The sequence below is a fragment of the Somniosus microcephalus genome, chromosome 3 (assembly GCF_052327205.1).
Source record: "Somniosus microcephalus isolate GS21.2 chromosome 3, FLI_Smic_1.0, whole genome shotgun sequence".
NCBI lineage: Eukaryota > Metazoa > Chordata > Chondrichthyes > Squaliformes > Somniosidae > Somniosus > Somniosus microcephalus.
Window position 1 is genome coordinate 144,447,257 of NC_140989.1, and position 19,784 is coordinate 144,467,040.

Sequence of the window (19,784 nt, forward strand, 5' to 3'; positions counted from 1 at the left end):
ACGCCATTTGTAGAAGCCGCAGTGGAGAAGAAGGGCGAGCGTGGGAAGGAAGGAAAGCGCGGGAGACGCCATTTTGTGCCAGCGGAGAAGAAGGAGAAGCGCGGGAGACGCCATTTTTGACAGTTAAATCACACCCAGGGATGCCGAAGAGTGGCAGTATCTACGTTCGACAATGAAGTCGAAGATTGGGTGACATATGTGGAACGTATTGAGGTGTACTGCAGGGCAAATGAAGTGCCAGATGCTAATAAAGCACTGGTTTTGTTAAATTCCATGGGTGCAAAAACTTATGGGTTACTGCGAAATCTCATAACCCCAGAGAAGCCGGTGAACAAGAATTTCGAAAGCATAGTAGAAATCCTACAGGACCACTTAAACCCCACACCGCTGCTGATAGCAGAATGATTTAAGTTCCATAAAAGGAACCAACACAAAGACTAAAGCAATGCTGAGTACCTAACGGAACTGCACAAGCTATCGAAACACTGCCAGTTTGGAGCGGGACTAGCAGATACGTTAAGGGACAAGTTTGTGTGTGGGCTACAAAGTGAAGGAACCCAGAAACGGCTTCTATCAGAAAAGGATCTTACGCTGGACAAGGCTTTCAGTATGGCAGTATCACACGAAGCAGCCGCAAGGGGTGCTGTAGAGATACAATGGAGACCGCATGAATATGGCACCAATGAAATGTCCTATGGAACAGGGAAGTGCTATCGCTGCGGCAGAACAACACATGACCAGAAGGATTGTTGGTTCAAGGACCAAGTGTGCAGACAGTGTGGGAAAGCAGGACACATAGCAAGAGTCTGCAGGTCTGGGAAGAAAACCAACAGTAAGAAATCTCCACAGGAGAAGTACAAAAAGGCACACCAGGTGATGGACAGTGGTTCAGACGAACAGAAAAGTGACACAGACTCCGGAAGCAAGGAGCTGGGTTGTCTGAAACTACATAAGGTAACCAAAATGGAGGATCACCAGACTATCTGGGTTACACTCAAGATAGACGGAGTCCAAGTGAAAATGGAATTGGACACAGGATCAGCCCTAACAGTCATAAACCAAAGGGACTACAAGCGGCTATTTTCACATATACCCTTGAAAGCTACAGAGATTGTCTTGAAGACATATACGGGGCAAAAAGTCTACCCCAAAGGAAAAATAAGGGTGAAAGTGATATATAAAGGCCAGGAAATACCTAAAATGGATATATATGTATTGCCAGATGGAGGACCACCACTGCTAGGACGTGAATGGATCCGGAAGATACAATTAGATTGGCATTCCATACAGGCACTAAAGGTTGAGGCCAAAAAGGATGACGACGTCACACCTGGACGACTGTCAAAAATGCTAACTGACGCAAAAGAAGTGTTCCAGGAGGGACTAGGAACACTAAAAGGAATAACAGCAACGATTAAAATAGAGGAAAATGCAAGCCCAAAGTTTCTGAAGGCCAGACCAGTGCCTTATGCGATCAGACCAGCTGTTGAAGCAGAGCTGGAAGGGTTGGAACGTTCAGGAGTACTGTCCAAAGTGGACTGGAGCGAGTGGGCTACACCCATCGTTCCTGTAATGAAGAGGTCGTTGAGTAATATGCCTGGGGAACCAAAGAAGGTCCGCATCTGTGGGGATTTTAAGGTGACAGTGAACCCAGTCCTTCACATGGTACAATATCTGCTTCCACGAATTGAGGATACTTTTGCCTCGCTATCTGGAGGTAAACGCTTCACCAAAATTGATCTAGCCCAGGCGTACTTGCAAATGGAGGTAGAAGAAGCTTCGAAACAATACCTTACGATTAACACTCATAAAGGTCTCTATCAATACAACCGGCTGGTGTTCGGAATAGCCTCGGCTCCGGCTATCTGGCAAAGGGCGATGGATCAGGTCCTGCAAGGGATTCCAGGGACCCAGTGTTATTTGGACGACACCTTGGTCACGGGCGAAAATGACACTGATCACCTCGCCAACTTGGAGAAGGTGCTCACCAGATTAAAGGAGTATGGGCTACGAGCTAATCACCACAAGTGCGAGTTTTTCCAGAAACAGATCTCGTATTGTGGCCACGTCATCGATGATGAGGGGTTACATAAGTCCCCTGAAAAGATTGAGGCAGTAGTCAAGGCTCCAGCACCGGAAAATGTGTCACAACTGAGGTCGTTCCTCGGGCTGGTAAACTACTACTGTTTTGATTTCTTTTTGGGTTCAATAAAGACTCATTTCTGAAAGAGAATGTTGTTTAATCTAAAGTCTTGTTCAAGACTTTCTACAGCTTTTTACAGAACACACTATGCTGTGATGCATCTAGAATGAAACTGAAAGTAAAACTCCTCTGGACTGCTTGTCTCTCACATGACCTCTGCTGGTCAGGCACAAGTAATCAAAAACACAGACAAATATGCTGTAAGGCATAAGTAATCAAACACAGACAAATATCATCACTATTTGCTGATATCATTACATCTCCCTTTCTTAAAACAAAAGTATTTTACTTTTAACTAACAACATTTAATGAACTTACATTATCATTATCATGATCAAGGTTTTTTACCCTTGCTTTGTGTGTTCACATGAGATATGTCAATACACTAGAACTTGAAGAAAGAATAAGATAACATTACTTCCTTCTTTAACAATAGTCCTTAAATTTGCTCAATGAGTCTCTCAGGAGGCTTCACGTGTCTTGAGGATTTTCTGATTGATTGTCCTTGAATCTGAGTTGTTGCCTCAGATGATTGGTTCTCAGCTGTGTGATCAGGTTGTTCACCAGTATCAGTCTCTTGACCTGCTGTGGCTGGTCCCATGAGAAGATCTCGACGATTTCTTCTCAGAACAGCACCCTCATCTGTCTGAATGGTGTATGATCTTGGTTGAACTTCACTCAGGACAGTTCCCTTCTGAGTCCATGTGTTTGTTTTGTCTTTCAACCTTACTTGGTCACCAGTGTGGAGTTCAGGTAGGTTTTGTGTTCCTCTGTCATAGTAGTACTTTTGCTTTTCTTTCTGTTGTTCTTTGAACTTCCTCACTTTCTCCCCCTCTTTTGTTTTCAGGAGGTTCTCCGGGATGGGTAGGTTTGACCTTAGCCGACGTCCCATCAGGAGTTGGGCTGGTGACATACCACACTCGAGCGGCGTTGTGCGGTATACAAGCATGCTTTGGTAGAAGTCAGTTCCACTGTCTTTTGCCTTGTACATCAGTCTTTTCACTGTCTGGACCGATTTTTCCACTAGTCCATTGAACTGTGGATAGTGAGGACTTGACGTTGTGTGGACAAAGTCCCACTCTTTGGCAAAGTGTCGGAAATTTGCATTGTTAAACTGGGGTCCATTGTCTGTGAAGACCTCGCTTGCCACGCCATGTCTGGAGAATATGGCTTTCATACTTCTTATCACAGCTTCTGCAGTGGTGGTGTACAGTCTACAAACCTCTGGATACAGGGAGTAATAGTCTGTGATGACAAGATAGTCCTTCCCTTGACATACGAATAGGTCAGCGCCTACCTTCTGGTAAGGTCTGTCTGGTGCTGGGTGTGGCTTTAGTGGTTCTACCGGATTGCTTGCTCGATATTTCAGGCATATTGTGCAGTTTGACACCTCATTTGTCACATCTTGGTTGATTCGTGGCCAGTACATCACCTCTCGTGCTCTTTTCTTACACTTTTCGATTCCCAGATGTCCTCTGTGGTAAACCACTGTTTGTATTCCACTGTGTACATGCCTGGACATGCCTCGGCTGACTCCTCCCACAAGTCCTAGTATAAAGGTGACTGCTCCCCAGCCCTTTGTATTTCTGGACCGGTCGACCACTCGAGGCAGACCTTCATTCTTTTGTTAATAAAAGCCTTTAGTTACTCTCTTAACTCTCAGTCTTTTATGAGTAATTGATAGCGCATCAATTTTATTAACAAAATTTTTATAATGGAGAAGATCCTCACACCAGCATGCCTGGACTTAGATCATCGGGAGGCGGACTCATCCACCAAGTTTACTCACTGGCTTAAGTGTTTCGAAAAATTCCTGACCGCCTCCGCAGCAATCAAATCGGACGAGGACAAACTGGATGTCCTGACCTCCAAAGTGAACCACCGAGTGTACTCGGTCATCCAAGACGCGACCTCGTACGCGGACGCTATCAAGCTCCTCAAGGACCAGTACACGCGCCCAGTGAACGAAGTGTACGCCAGGCACCTTCTGGGGAGTCGTAAACAACAACCTGGGGAATCGACTGTGGAATACCTTCAGGCACTGTCTGTGCTTGGCCGGGCCTGTGGTTGTAAGGATGTAAAGGCCGCCGTGTACACAGAGGAACTTATCCGGGACGCTTTTGTAGCGGGCCACAGATCCAATTACACCCGACAGCGACTGTTGGAGCAGAGTGACCTCGACCTCAACAAGGCCTCTGAGCTCGCACTATCATTGGATGCAGCCTACCGGGGCATGGATGCCTACTCCTCTGCACCGTGGACGCCGCGGGGAATGACAGCCTGGGACACGGTAGGACCGCCTCATAGCGCCGTGCCACCCCAGCCACACCCCAGCAACGGCCCAACTACCGCAGCAGTGTCCCAAGGCCAGACAGCAGTGCCCCAAGGCCAGAAATGCTACTTCTGTGGCCAGGCAAAACACCCCAGAGCGCACTGCCCGGCGAAAAACGCGATCTGCTCGGGCTGCGGGAAGAAGGGACACTACGCTAACGTCTGCAGGGCCAAAGCCACCCCGAACCCCAGCAGCGCCGCATGTGGGCCATGCGGGCCGCCATCTTGGGCCTCCCCGGCCATGTGCGAACCACCAGTACAGCAGCCATTTTGGACGCCTCCAGCCACATGGGGATCATGGACGCCGCCATCTTGGACGACAGCCAGAACGCAGCAGGCCCCCAACACCGCCTCATCTGATACCCGCAGCGACACACCGACCCCTACGCTGGCATCCGTTACACTGGACCAAGTGAGACCGCACCAGCTGGCCAATTCCACAATGGACATTAAGGTAAATGGCCACGATACAATCTGCCTTTTTGACTCTGGGAGCACGGAGAGCTTCATCCACCCCGACACGGTGCGGCGTTGCTCTCTCCCAGTCCTGCCTGCGCACCAGCGGATTTCTATGGCCTCCGAGTCCCAGTCGGCGGACATCGGCGGCTACTGCGTAGTGATACTCGTAGTAGACGGGACCGTGTACGATCATTTTAAACTTCTGGTCCTGCCTGACCTCTGCGCTGCCGTCCTGCTGGGGTTAGATTTTCAGTGCCACCTTAAAAGTGTTACGATGGCGTACGGTGGACCCCTACCCCCACTCACAGTCCGCAGCCAGCAGCTCCCAAATTGCCCGCCGCGCACCAGGTGCAACCTCTCCACACTCAGAGTCACCCGCCCCCCACTGTTTGCTAACCTCACCCCCGACTGTAAGCCCATCGCCACAAAGAGCAGGCGATACAGTGCCGGGGACAGGGTTTTCATTAAAACCGAAGTGGAGCGGCTCCTGAAGGAAGGGATTATTGAGGGCAGCACCAGCCCCTGGCGAGCCCAGGTTGTGGTCGTTAAGACCGGCGAGAAGCAGCGCCTGGTCATCGACTACAGCCAGACAATAAATCGCTACACCCTGCTGGACGCCTACCCACTCCCCCGCATAGCTGATATGGTCAACCAGATCGCGCAGTACCGTGTCTTCTCGACCATTGACCTGAAATCAGCGTACCACCAGCTCCCTATCCGCCCTGAGGACCGCCAGTATACTGCCTTTGAGGCAAACGGCCGCCTCTACCACTTCCTTAGGGTTCCCTTTGGCGTCACCAACGGGGTCTCTGTCTTCCAAAGGGAGATGGACCGGATGGTAGATCAAAATGCATTGCAGGCCACTTTCCCATATCTGGACAATGTGACCATCTGCGGCCGTGACTTGCAGGACCATGACGCAAACCTCGAAAAATTCCTCCGCACCGCCCAACTCCTGAACCTGACATATAACAAGGAGAAGTGCATATTTCGCACAAACCGCCTCGCCATCCTTGGCTGTGTTGTGGAACACGGAGTCATCGGCCCCGACCCCGACCGGATGCGTCCCCTTATGGAACTCCCACTGCCCCACTGCCTCAAGGCCCTGAAGAGGTGCCTAGGGTTTTTCTCCTATTATGCCCAGTGGGTCCCCTACTATGCGGACAAGGCCCATCCGCTGATCAAGTCCACCTCTTTTCCCTTGATGGCAGAGGCCCGCTTAGCCTTCCACCGTATCAAGGAAGACATTGCCAAAGCCACCATGCACGCAGTGGACGAATCCATCCCCTTCCAGGTGGAAAGCGACGCGTCCGACTTTGCCCTGGCCGCTACCCTCAATCAGGCGGGGAGACCCGTGGCCTTCTTTTCACGAACCCTCCAAGGCCCGGAGACCAGACACTCCACTGTTGAGAAGGAGGCCCAGGCGATTGTGGAGGCTGTGCGTCATTGGAGGCACTACCTGGCCGGAAAACGATTTACCCTGCTCACTGACCAACGTTCAGTTGCTTTCATGTTTAACAACAAGCAGAGGGGCAAAATCAAAAATGACAAGATCTTGAGGTGGAGAATCGAACTTTCCACCTACAATTACGAGATCTTGTACCGGCCCGGGAAGCTCAATGAACCCCCGGATGCGCTATCGCGTGGCACCTGCGCCAGCGCGCAGATCGATAGACTGCGGGCCCTCCACAATGACCTCTGCCACCCGGGGGTCACCAGGTTCTTCCACTTCATCAAGGCCCGCAACCTGCCTTACTCTATTGAGGAGGTCAGGACCATGACCAGGAACTGTCAAGTCTGCGCTGAGTGCAAACCGCACTTTTATAGACCAGACAGGGCCCACCTGATAAAAGCCACTCGCCCCTTCGAGCGCCTGAGCGTTGATTTTAAAGGGCCTCTCCCCTCCTCCGACCGCAATGTGTACTTCCTCAATATTATTGATGAGTACTCCCGTTTCCCGTTCGCCATCCCCTGCCCGGACATGACCAGTGCCACGGTCATTAAATGTCTGAACGACCTCTTCACCCTGTTCGGTTTCCCCAGCTATATCCATAGCGACCGGGGCTCATCGTTTATGAGCGACGAACTCCGTCAGTACCTGCTAACTAGGGGTATTGCCACAAGCAGGACCACCAGTTACAACCCCCGGGGGAACGGACAGGTGGAAAGAGAAAATGCGACAGTTTGGAAGGCCGCCCTGCAAGCCTTAAAGTCTAGGGGCCTTCCAACCTCCCGCTGGCAGGATGTGCTCCCCGATGCGCTCCACTCTATTCGGTCACTGCTCTGCACTGCCACTAACGCCACCCCTCATGAGAAAATGTTTGTCTTCCCAAGGAAGTCCACATCGGGGACATCGCTACCGCCATGGCTGACGTCCCCAGGGCCAGTCCTACTGAGAAAGCACGTGAGGACCCATAAAACGGACCCCCTGGTCGAGAGGGTCGACCTCCTCCACGCCAACCCCCAGTATGCTTACATTGCATACCCGGACGGGCGGGAGGACACAGTCTCCATAAGAGACCTTGCACCCTCGGGGGCCGCAGTAACCCACTACTCACTACCACCCCCCCCCACGATCCGATATCCAGCCCCAGCAGACGGCAGGCCTGGGCCCCGCGACCCGCTCGACATCTATGAGGACGACACGCCTGTGCCACAGCCCACGCAGGACTCGACGCCGGAAGCTCCACTACCCCTGCCGTCGCCATGCCGATCACAGCGGCAGACAAGACCTCCGGAGAGACTCCAATACACTAACTTTCAATACACTTCACCCCGCCGGACTCAATTTTAAACAAGGGGTGAATGTGGTAAACCACTGTTTGTATTCCACTGTGTACATGCCTGGACATGCCTCGGCTGACTCCTCCCACAAGTCCTAGTATAAAGGTGACTGCTCCCCAGCCCTTTGTATTTCTGGACCGGTCGACCACTCGAGGCAGACCTTCATTCTTTTGTTAATGAAAGCCTTTAGTTACTCTCTTAACTCTCAGTCTTTTATGAGTAATTGATAGCGCATCATCCTCCATGGATCTTTTTTAGCATCTCTCTTCTCAGACTCTTTGGGATAACTATTTTACTTCCTTTGTAGATGATGTCTTCGACCACTGATAGTTCCTCCCTGCTGTTCCAGTACTCTGCTATATCAGGTGAGCAGTCTTGCTTCATGTTGGGCCATCCATCCAAGATGCTTTTTCTCAGTCGTCTCATTGTTTCATCTTTGTTTGTCTCAGTCTTTATGAGCTCCATTTTTGCATCTGCTATGGGCAGTGCACTTGTGATCATGTCCACGTAGGCGTTCACTTTTTCATCCATTGTGGTGTTTGCGGGTTCACTTGGGTCAACAGCTCTGGACAACGTGTCTGCTGTATACATCAGCTTACCCGGCGTGTACGCAACATTCAGTGTATAGCGTTGCAGCCTGATCATCGTTCTTTTTATTCTAAGCGGACAGCTATTCAGTGGCTTTTGGAACAATGCAATCAAGGGTTTATGGTCAATCTCTACACTGATTGCTTGTCCTGCCACAAACTGGTGAAATCTTTCACAGGCGTATGTGATGCTGAGCAGCTCCTTTTCTATTTGAGCATATCACGTCTCCGTGTCTGTCATTGAGCGTGATGCATATGCAATAGGTTGCCAGTAGTCATATTGTTGCAGAAGAACGGCACCGAGCCCACTCTGTGATGCATCTGATGATATCTTGATGGGTCTCGCTGGGTCATAAAACCTCAGAACTGGTTCCTCTGTGAGCAGTTTCTTTAGATCACTCCATGACTTCTCATGCTCATGATTCCATTCCCATTCTATGTTCTTTTCAGTTAGTCTTCTCAGTGGCGCTATTTTTTCTGAGAGTTTGGATATGAATTTACCCATGTAGTTGATCATTCCATTAAACCTCTGCACGTCCTTTTTGCATTGTGGCCTTGGCATATTCTCAATGGCGGACGCCTTTCTGGGATCTGGTCTGATGCCCTCACTGCTAAGGATATCTCCCACGAATGTCAGTTCTGTCACCCCGAGCTGGCATTTCTCTCTATTCAGCTTCAGGTTTGTTTTCCTTGTTGCTTCCAGCACTTTTTTCAGTCTCTCGTCATGCTCAGTTCTCGTGGTTCCCCATACTATGATGTCATCCATTGATGTATCAACTCCCTCCAGGTGCTCATAGATCATATGGATAGTCTTGTGATACACTTCAGGAGCTGAGGCAATGCCAAATGGTAACCTTAGGAATCTGTATCTGCCAAATGGAGTGTTGAACGTGCACAGTCTTGAACTTGCTTCGTCCAGCTTCATCTGCCAAAATCCTGAGGATGCATCTAACTTGCTGAAATATTTTGCATTTGCAAACTGTGCCATGACTTCCTCACGTGTAGGAAGCTTGAAGTGCTCTCTCTTTATTGCTCTGTTTAGATCTCTTGGATCCAGGCAAATTCTGAGCTTTCCATTCTTTTTGTCCACTACGACGAGGGAACTCACCCACTCAGTTGGCTCATCTATCTTCTGAATCACATTCAGGCTTTCCATCCTGTCCAACTCTGCCTTCAGTTGCTTTTGAAGAGCAAACGGAACTTTTCTGCATGGATGTGTGACCGGTGTCATACTTTTATCTACTCTGATCGTGTGTTCTCCTGGAATGCAGCCTAGACCCTTAAATAGGTCTTTGTACTCTTTCATGAGTTCATCATAGACTGTCTTTCCTTCGCTTTCCACAACGAGGACTCTCTTTACCAGGTTCAGTCTCTCACAGGCGTTTAACCCTAGTATGGCTTGCACATCCTTTGGCACCACGATTAATGCTAACGTGTGCTCTCTGTCCTTGTGTGTTACTTTGACAATGCATTTTCCTTTCACTGGTATATCAGTACCTGAGTATCCGGTCATTTTCACTTGTATTCCATGTAACTTTGGTCTGGGTCTAATTCTCTTAAAATCGGTCTCTGATATCACATTAACTTCTGCTCCAGTATCCAATTTAAATGGAATGTGTATGTCATTCACTTTTAGTGTCAACATCCAGTCTCTTTCTTTTTTGTTTTCAGACACAACATCTACATTGAATTCCTCTATCTCGCTTTCATCTACTGTATGGACCTTGCTTTGTTGCGCTTGGTTCTTACAGCAACGGGCATAATGGTTGTTTTTGTTGCATCTATTGCATGTTTTACCATATGCTGGACACTTTCTTGGTGGATGCTGTGTACCGCATCGACTACATGACTTCCAATTGTCTCTTTCATTTTCGTTTGCTGGCCACGTCTCTTTTTTCACATTGGCGCTCTCTTTGTTAAACGGTTTGTATCCGTTCTTTCTCACTGCATCCACGCTGCAGCTACTGTCACTGAACAGCTCCTTTGCCTGCAACTTCACAGTCTCTGTAACCCTACACAGTGCTATGGCTTTTCCCAGGTCTAGATCTTGCTCTCTTAGCAGTCTTTCCCTTAGACCATTATCTCGAATACAACACACCAGTCTGTCTTTTATCAGCGAGTCTGTGAGTCCCCCAAATTCACACGATTTGCTCCGGTTTCTCAGTTCAGTCACATACTGATCAATAGTCTCACCGATTTTCTGTACACATGTGAAAAATTTGTGCCTCTCAAAGGTCACGTTGCGTTTAGGTATGCAGTAGGCCTCAAACTGTTCCATTATTTTATCTAGCTTCATTTTGTCTCCATCAACAGCGAATGTGAAGTTATTATACACCTCCAGCGCTTCATCACCCACGACATGCAAGAACAGTGACGATTTCTGTTTATTACTTTTCTTGTCAGCTCCGATTGCCGATAAATACAACTCTAAATGTTGTTTGAACCTTCTCCAATTTTCAGCCACATTACCTGTTAATTGAAGCGTCGCCGGTGGGAGTAAACCTTCCATTTTTTCACTTTGTTAGCTATTCTCTAATGGTAAGCAACGATGTTCTCTTCTGGCTTGCTAATATGTGGAGAGCTGATTTCGCTTACTTGCCACAATTGCTTTCACTGTCCCATCAAGTTGCTAACTTCAGATTTTTTCTCTTTCAGCCACTTCTGACACCATGTTTTGATTTCTTTTTGGGTTCAATAAAGACTCATTTCTGAAAGAGAATGTTGTTTAATCTAAAGTCTTGTTCAAGACTTTCTACAGCTTTTTACAGAACACACTATGCTGTGATGCATCTAGAATGAAACTGAAAGTAAAACTCCTCTGGACTGCTTGTCTCTCACATGACCTCTGCTGGTCAGGCACAAGTAATCAAAAACACAGACAAATATGCTGTAAGGCATAAGTAATCAAACACAGACAAATATCATCACTATTTGCTGATATCATTACAACTACCACAAGTTCTTACCAAATTTGTCCACGGTATTACACCCACTGAACACCCTACTGCAAACAGGGGTACCATGGAAGTGGGATGACGAACGTAGACGTGCTTTCCAGAAGTGTAAAGAATTGATCACATCAAAAGAGGTGTTGGCCCATTTCAACCCAGCACTACCAATTCGTTTGGCATGTGATGCATCACCCTATAGTATTGGAGCGGTGCTGTCGCACAAATTCCCAGATGGGTTGGAGAGGCCAGTAGCCTTTGCGTCTCGGTCACTAACCTCAGCCGAGCGCAACTACGCCCAGATTGACAGGGAGGCCCTCAGCCTAGTATGGGGAGTAAAAAAATTCAACCACTATCTGCATGGGCAGAAGTTCACCTTGCTGACTGACCACCAACCACTTGTCTCCATCTTTAATCCTAAGAAGGGCGTTCCAGTGATGACTGCACAACGGTTACAAAGATGGTCCCTGTTTCTAGGGGCGAATCAATATGAAATAGAATATAAAGGCACGAAACAGCATGGAAATGCTGATGGGCTATCGCGCCTGCCACTGCCTACTGTGGAGGAAGCACCAGCAGTGGACCCTATCGAGATATTTTATTCGTCAATAATTGAACGATTGCCAGTAACGAACGCGGATATAGAGAAGGAGACCCGCAATGATCCGACGCTGTCTCGGGTATATGATTTGACGGTGAGGGGATGGCCAACACATGGCGACTCACTGTTGCCAGCATTCTCATCCAGAAGAGAACAGCTGTCAGTATGCCAGGGGACAGTGATGTGTGGATCCCGAGTGGTGATTCCACCCAAGTTAAGGGAGAGAGTGCTAAATAAGCTACATGAAGGTCATCTGGGGGGAGTGAAAATGAAAAACCTTGCTAGGGCTTATGTGTGGTGGCCGGGAATCGATCAACAAATCGAAGACCTAACCAAGAGCTGCTTAGGATGCCAGAAGGTCCAAAATGCAACACCACATGCCCCTCTACACCCATGGGAGTGGCCCTCCTCTCCATGGCAACGGGTGCATATTGATTTCGCTGGTCCATTCATGGACTCAATGTTCTTAATAGCAGTGGATGCTCATTCAATGTGGCCTGAGGTGATAAAAATGTCTTCAACCACTACAGAGAAAACGATTGCAGTCCTACGGACCATATTTGCCAGAAACGGGTTGCCAGAGCAGATTTGCTCTGATAATGGACCACAGTTTGTGTCCGAAGAGTTTCAAAAATTTATGAGAAGGAATGGGGTAAGGCATTACACATCCGCCCCGTATCATCCAGCCATAAATGGATTGGCTGAGAGGTTCGTACAAACCTTTAAGAAGGCGATAAAGGCCATGTGCGACGATGAAATTCCACTACAGCATAAGATGGACAATTTCTTATTAGCCTACCGAAACGCAACACATGCAGTTACCAACCAGACCCCGGCCATGATGTTCTTTAACCGAAGGTTGAGATCTCGTCTGGACTTGCTCAGACTAAATGTGCGAAGAAATGTTGAGGACAAACAATTCCAGCACATCAATGAGAAGCCGACAAGGAGCTTCAATGTAGGGCAACCAGTCTTGGCCCGTGACTATCAAACAGAGAAATGGCAACCCGGAACAATATGCACAAGGCAGGGGCCATTAATGTACACAGTGGATGTCGGGGAGAACATTGTGAGACGCCACGTCGATCAGATCTTAGCGTCACAGGAACACGTCAACCCCAGGTCTCGAGTACCTGGGGATGAACCCGACATACCGGTAGCATCTACCTCAGAACCAGTAGCAGTGGAACCCGATGAACTACCCGATGAAAAGGGGTCAGAATCGCCTCTGCACCAAGAACAAGAACCTCAGGAGAGGCGCTATCCCGAAAGGGTCAGGAAGCCGCCCCAAAGACTGAATCTATAAATGGACTATTGTTGTTTAATGTACATGTTAAAGTGTTAATTGTTATTTGAATATTAGGGGTACTACTAATCTAAAAGGGGAGGAATTGTAGTGTATGTGCCTTTAAGACAGAACTACTTTTACAGCTCCTGTATACTGTATTACTGGCAGTGACCACACCTGTATATAAGCTTTTCGCATGCCTCTGTACCCCCAGTCTTGAGACTACCCTCCTCCAGTAAATACCTGTTTATTGTTAAGTTATAGCATCCGTGTGGTTATTGAAAAACAGCATACCCTCAGAATCACGGATCTAACATTAACAACAGTGACTGTACTTCAATACTAATTCATTGGTTGCAAAGCACTTTGGGACATCCTGAGGACATGATAAGGCTTTATAGAAATCCAAGTTCTTCCTTATGTGAACCTCTTTGACATTACTGAGAGATGCGATCAGATATTGTTGGGTAGATTTTTGTTCTTAGCACTCCTGATAAAAATTTACCCTTGTCGTTCTTTTGTGTGAACTTCCCAAATCCATTGTGGTATCGCTTTAAGGATATGATTTGCTTAAAGAATGATCAAAACACAAGGGTCGCGATTTCACCGACCGCGGCGGGTCCAGGGCGTTCGGTGTTGTGGCCGCAGTCCCAGACCGCTGCCTACTGCAGCCCGCACTCTCCAAGTGATTTTACGTTAATAGGGCTTGTTAAGCCTGCCCTGCGAGGTTCCCAGCCAATTAAAAGGAAGCTGGTCTGATAATGTCATCTGATGATGCGTCATCAGCCAGTTTCCTTAAAGGGACCATGTCCAAATTGATTTTGACAGTTGTGCTGTCAGTGTTCTACAGCATTGAGGTGCTGCAACACTGAGAAGCACTGCACAGAGGTGCACAGCTGCACCCAGGCTCTCCCATGGCTCCCCCATATGCTTATGTAGGGAGTCACAGCACGCAGGGAGATTCTCTTCCCTTCCAATGGGCGGAAGAACCTCCCAGGAGATCAACACACCCTGGTTGCACATTGCACAGGAGGGCACAAGCAGGGATGTCGTCAGGAGGACCAGGCTGCAGTGGCGCAAACCTTTCAATGATCTCAGTAGATCACGAAACGTTACTGCCAAGTTACACACAACCTCATCCTGCTGTGCCACTCATCACATCCACATCATTCTGCCTTCCAGAAAAGCAGAGTATTTTTTAAATGGTGAGAGATTGGGAAATGTTGGTATTCAGAGGAACCTGGGTGTCCTTGTACACGAATCACTGAAAGTTAACATGCAGATACAGCAAGCAATTAGGAAAGCAAATGGTATGTTGGCCTTTATTACAAGAGGATTTGAGTATAAGAGTAAAGCGGGGAAAAATTCAGTATCGCCCCGTTTGGGGCGCCATTATTGGCCATGCACAAAGTTTAGCGCCTGGCGCTATTTATCGCCTCCGACGGCAGACTTGGCTTTTATCGCCCCCGGAGGTGATTGGAGCACTAAATCAGGCGCTTCACACCTGTCTTAAGGCGCAAAGGCCGAGGAGCGAGGCACTGCCTCAGAGCGCTGGCAAAGCAAGGAAGGGCAAATCAAAATGAACCTGCAAAGTGCTGCTCTGTACCCAAAACTCTTTCACACAGCGTTGAATCTCTCCAGAAGTCTCTCTCTCTCTCTCTCTCAGAATGCGTGGTGCAAAAATGTCTCCAACAAAAAAAGGCAGGAAGCAGTCGCCTTTAAATAGCGCTTCCCCAGTCCCTTTCTGACTGCAAAACGCTCCCCTCAACCTGTCGTTGCTAGCGGCAGGCAGTAAGGCAGGGGGCGCCACTCAATATCTGGTCCAGGGCGTTGCGCACTCGACTGACATCACGATCTGCCGGCGCAGGAGACCGTGGCCGTAGTGTTTAACGCCGCTGCAAAATGTCTAGTTAATTTCGTGAGCGGCGCAAACATCGCCGCGCTGGGGCGCTAGTTGCTTTGCGCCCAATTAGCGCCCTCTCAAGGCGCTAACGGGAGGCGCAAACAACTGAATTTTTCCCCCAAGATGTCTTATTGCAATTATATAGGGCCCTGGTGAGACCACACCTGGAGAATTGTGTACAGTTTTGGCCCCCTTACCTAAGGAAGGATATACTTGCCATAGAGGGAGTGCAACAAAGGTTCACCAGACTGGTTCCTGGGGATGGGGGGATTGTCCTATGAGGAGAGATTGAGTAGACTAGGCCTATATTCTCTGGAGTTTAGAAGAATGAGAGGTGATCTCATTGAAACATACAAAATTATTACAGGGCTTGACAGGGTAGATGCAGGGAGGATGTTTCCCCTGGCTGGCGAGTCTAGAACCAGGGGTCACAGTCTCAGAATAAGGGATTGGCCATTTAGGACTGAGATGAGGAGAAGTGAGGAGGGTGGTGAATCTTTGGAATTCTTTACCCCAGAGGGTTGTGGAGGCTCAGTCATTGAGTATATTCAAGACAGAGATCTATAGATTTTTGAATATTAAGGGAATGAAGGGACAGGGGGATAGGGCAGGAAAGTGGAGTTGAGGTAGAAGATCAGCCATGATCTTATTGAATGGCGGAGCTGGCTCAAGGGGCCGAATGGCCGTCTCCTGCTCCTATTTCTTATGTTCTTATGTTCCCTACCCTACTCCTGCACATCGTACCTTGCACCTCCACCCATCCCTCTTGATCTACATTATCACTTCCCTATTTCACTAGCCACCCCTCACACTCACCCTCATCCTACTGCAAGCATAGCAACTAACACACACTTGGGTGTTTTAGCCAATGTTCATGCGAAGTTTCTGTTAATGTGCTGTCAAACATTGAAAGCTTTATTTTCAGCACTTTGCAATCTTGGACAGATTTGTGGCACCTTTGGAAGTGGCTTAGTGAGTTGTAGTGATTGGTGAGATATAACGGTACCTCCTGCAATGGTCATGAGTGTGAAAGGAATGGCTTGGACATTGTAGGGATGCTTTATGGTGTTGGTGTGGGGTTGTGCCAACCTGGCGCATCATGTGGCAGCCAGGGTGTGCAGTGTCAAGTGAAGTAAATCTAGCCATGGTGAGGCCATCCCTGGCAGCAATGTGGTCGGGTGTTGATGCCCTGTGTCCTGTGCAGCACCAGCTGATTGCGGAGAAGACTGGTGTTGTTGTTTCTCCTGGTGTGCTCGGTGATGCTGGTGCTGGGACTGATCATGGTGGGATTCTGAGGACCAAGGTGAAATAGTTTCAATGGCACTGATGCTGATGGCAGGTGAGGTTGAGATGACAGAAGCGATCTGTCAATAGTGAGAGAGGTTGTTCCAATGAGGTGGCACTGGATAGAGAGTTGGCTCCAAACACTTGCAAGCTGCAGAAAGCTCAATATGTCTTCCAAATGCAGTAACCAACAGTTTCTGAGCTTTGAAAGTGAACAGCTGTATCATGGGACCTTTTATACTACTTTGGCAGCTGTCAGGTCATGAGATAATTCAATGCTGAATCCACTCACGACATGCTGAGCTAACGTGTTCCCGAGCAGCGGTTAACCCGTGGAGGAGCATGTAAAATTGAAATGTAGGCTTAAAATAACAGTTAATTGGATGTTAACAACCCATTTAATGATGTGACTTGCCTCCCCCACCACTTGGTGTCAGGTCTGTTCAGCGCCGACAGACTCGATATCTGAGAGACTCGTGTGGAGGCGAGTTGACAGCGGGTTCCCAAAAAATCCACTTACCGTTTATATTGCTGTCTCCTTTCCATGACTTCCTGTTTTTTTTTACTGTTGTCTAGCAACCCTGGGAATTCTTTATGTCAGGCACCCTGGATGCCAGAAAAGTGGAAAGTGATGTGCAAACCTAACTCCTCCCTAAATTAATATTAAAATGAGGCACACATCCAGTTGAGGTGGGTGTTTCTAATGTTGCTAGTCCTGTTTATTGGAAAATGAATTGGGACCTAACCCGGCGCAAATCTGGTGGTTTGGGATTTTGCGCAATTTCCTGCATCCGACATCATCACAACAACCCGAAAAGCAGGAGGAATATTTTGCCTTATAGACCAATCAATCTGTATATCCATCTGTGTACAAGAGGACATAAATTTAGGATTCAAGTCAAGCCAGTTAAAAAATAATCCAGAATAATTTCCTGACAATAACGGTTGCGAGGATATGGAGTGCAATGTATCAGAAGGCTGAATCAATTGAGGTGTCTAAAAGGGAGATACACAATTTGGAAGTAAGGGTGTTTAAGGGATAGGGAGAAATGGCAGGGAATTAGGATTAACACAATAGAGCAGCCATAAGCCGTTGAATGGCGGAGCAGGCTCAAAGGGCCTACTCCTGCTTCTATTTCTTATGTTTCTTATAAGTAACAAAATGGCAAAGCAGGGTCATTGGGCAAAATGTCTGTCTGCCTATCTGCCTCTCTATCTATCAATCTATTTGCATGATTATCAATGGATGAAGCCAAGCTTCATGATGTGAACTGTTTATTTTCAGGATGGCAAACTTCGAGACTCACGATTTGGCATTTTCCAAAAAGGACTATGGCGAGGACAGTGGGCTGGCCGTATACACAGCTGATGCTATTGACCCCTCTATAAAATGGGAGGACATTGACTGGCTGAGACAGCTGACCAAACTGCCCATTGTTCTCAAAGGCATCTTGCGAGGTAAGTAACTTGTCCAAAGGCACTCTTTCCTTCAGGTGTAGTGCAGCAAGTTCATTTCGAGCACTTAGCTTTGCCTCCTGGCACACTTCCTTCCTGCCTAACTTCCTTCTCTTGTTTCCTGTTTTCCTGATGAACCCTTAAAAGTGATTTATGGGAAGTGACTGTTGAGTGACTTATGATATTTTGCAAGTCGTATTTTACCTTTTGTGGTGTTTTAAACTCGGCTGCCCGTGTCCTAACTCACACCAAGTCATGCTCACCCATCACCCCTATGCTTGCTGACCTACATTGGCTCCCGGTTAAGCAATGCCTCGATTTTAAAATTCTCATCCTTGTTTTCAAATCCCTGCATGGCCTCGCCCCCCTCCCTATCTCTGTAATCTCCTCCAGCCCCACAACCCCCCCGAGATATCTGCGCTCCTCTAATTCCGCCCTCTTGAGCATCCCCGATTTTAATTAAAAATAAAAACAGAAAATGCTGGCAATACTCAGCAGGTTAGGCAGCATCTGTGGAGAGAGAAACAGAGTTAATGTTTCAGGTCGATGACCCTTCGTCAGAAGTGATTTTAATCGCTTCACCATTGGCAGCCGTGCTTTTAGCTGCCAAGGTCCTCAGCTCTGGAATTCTCTCCCTAAACCTCCCTGCCTCTCTACCTCTCTCTCCCCCTTTAAGATACTCCTTAAAACCTACCTCCTTGGTCATCTGCCCTAATAGTTCCTTATGTGGATCAGTGTCAAATTTTGTTTTGTAATACTCCTGTGAAGCGCCTTGGGATGTTTTACTACATTAAAGGAGCTATATAAATTCAAGTTGTTGTTGTTGCTTTATTCTCCTCAGTAAATAATCACTTGTCTGCATGATGACTGCAATAGTGAAATCTGCCCTTCCCAGCCACCGGCTGTTGAGTCCAATGAAAGCTTTTCTAGTAATACAATCTATTCTTTGAAGGTGATTGTGAGTGACAGTGAATAAAAAGAAAAGAAAGACTTGCATTTATATAGAACCTTTCACGACCACCGGACATTCCAAAGCACTTTGCAGCCAATGAAGTACTTTTGAAGTGTAGTCATTGCTGTAATGTAGGAAACGCAGCTGCCAATTTGTACACAGCAAGCTCCCACAAACAGCAATGTGATAATAACCAGATAATCTGCTTCAGTAACATTGGTTGAGGGATAAATATTGGCCAGGACACCAGGGATAACTCCCCTGGTCTTCTTTGAAATAGTGCCACGGGATCTTTTATGTCCACCTGAGAGAACAGACGGGGCCTCGGTTTAACGTCTCATTCGAAAGACGGCACCTCCGACAGTGTAGCACTCCCTCAGTGCTGCCCTGGAGTGTCAGCCTAGATTTTTGTGCTCAAGTCTCTGGAGTGGGACTTGAACCCACGACCTTCTGACTCAGAGGCGAGGGTGCTACCAACTGTGCCATGGCTGACAAAAGAAGAAATGTTGCCCAGAACTCTCTCTGTCCTTTCCAGCAAATGTAAAGGAAAGACGCAGGTCCTGATTAAGGGCCAATATAAGGAATCATTTGTACTTTGAAAAACAAAATATTTTGGAAATAAAAGAAAGTATGATATTGATGATACAAGCATGTGTTGTAGAGAGAGTTTTATAATTCACCTTAGTATGGCATTTTATTATTTAACAAATTCAGCAATCAATCATGTTAGTTTGACACGGTGAAGTAATTAAATTAAATACAGATTATTACTGTAATCATATTAATAACTTAAATCTTTACAAAAACACTCAGTGGAAGGGTTTCTTAATTAAGATAAATGGAGGTATCACAGTACAGAGGAAAGCTGACTGACACACTGGATACAAAACCACACCACCTATAGTCAAGAAAGCAGGACCTTACTCAGAATGTGGAGCAGAAGGATAACAAAAGCAAGGGACCATGAAAGTGTAAAGATGCAAGTCTGG

General features: G+C 47.5%; 1 protein-coding gene across 1 annotated transcript in view; it reads left to right on the plus strand.

The window, feature by feature from the left end:
- Window positions 1-19,784, plus strand: part of hao1 (hydroxyacid oxidase (glycolate oxidase) 1) — a 135,341-nt gene that overhangs the window by 71,233 nt on the left and 44,324 nt on the right. The window contains exon 4 of the mRNA XM_085981712.1: window positions 17,674-17,846. Coding sequence (XP_085837838.1) covers window positions 17,674-17,846 — 173 coding nt within the window. The remainder of the gene's footprint in view (window positions 1-17,673; window positions 17,847-19,784) is intronic.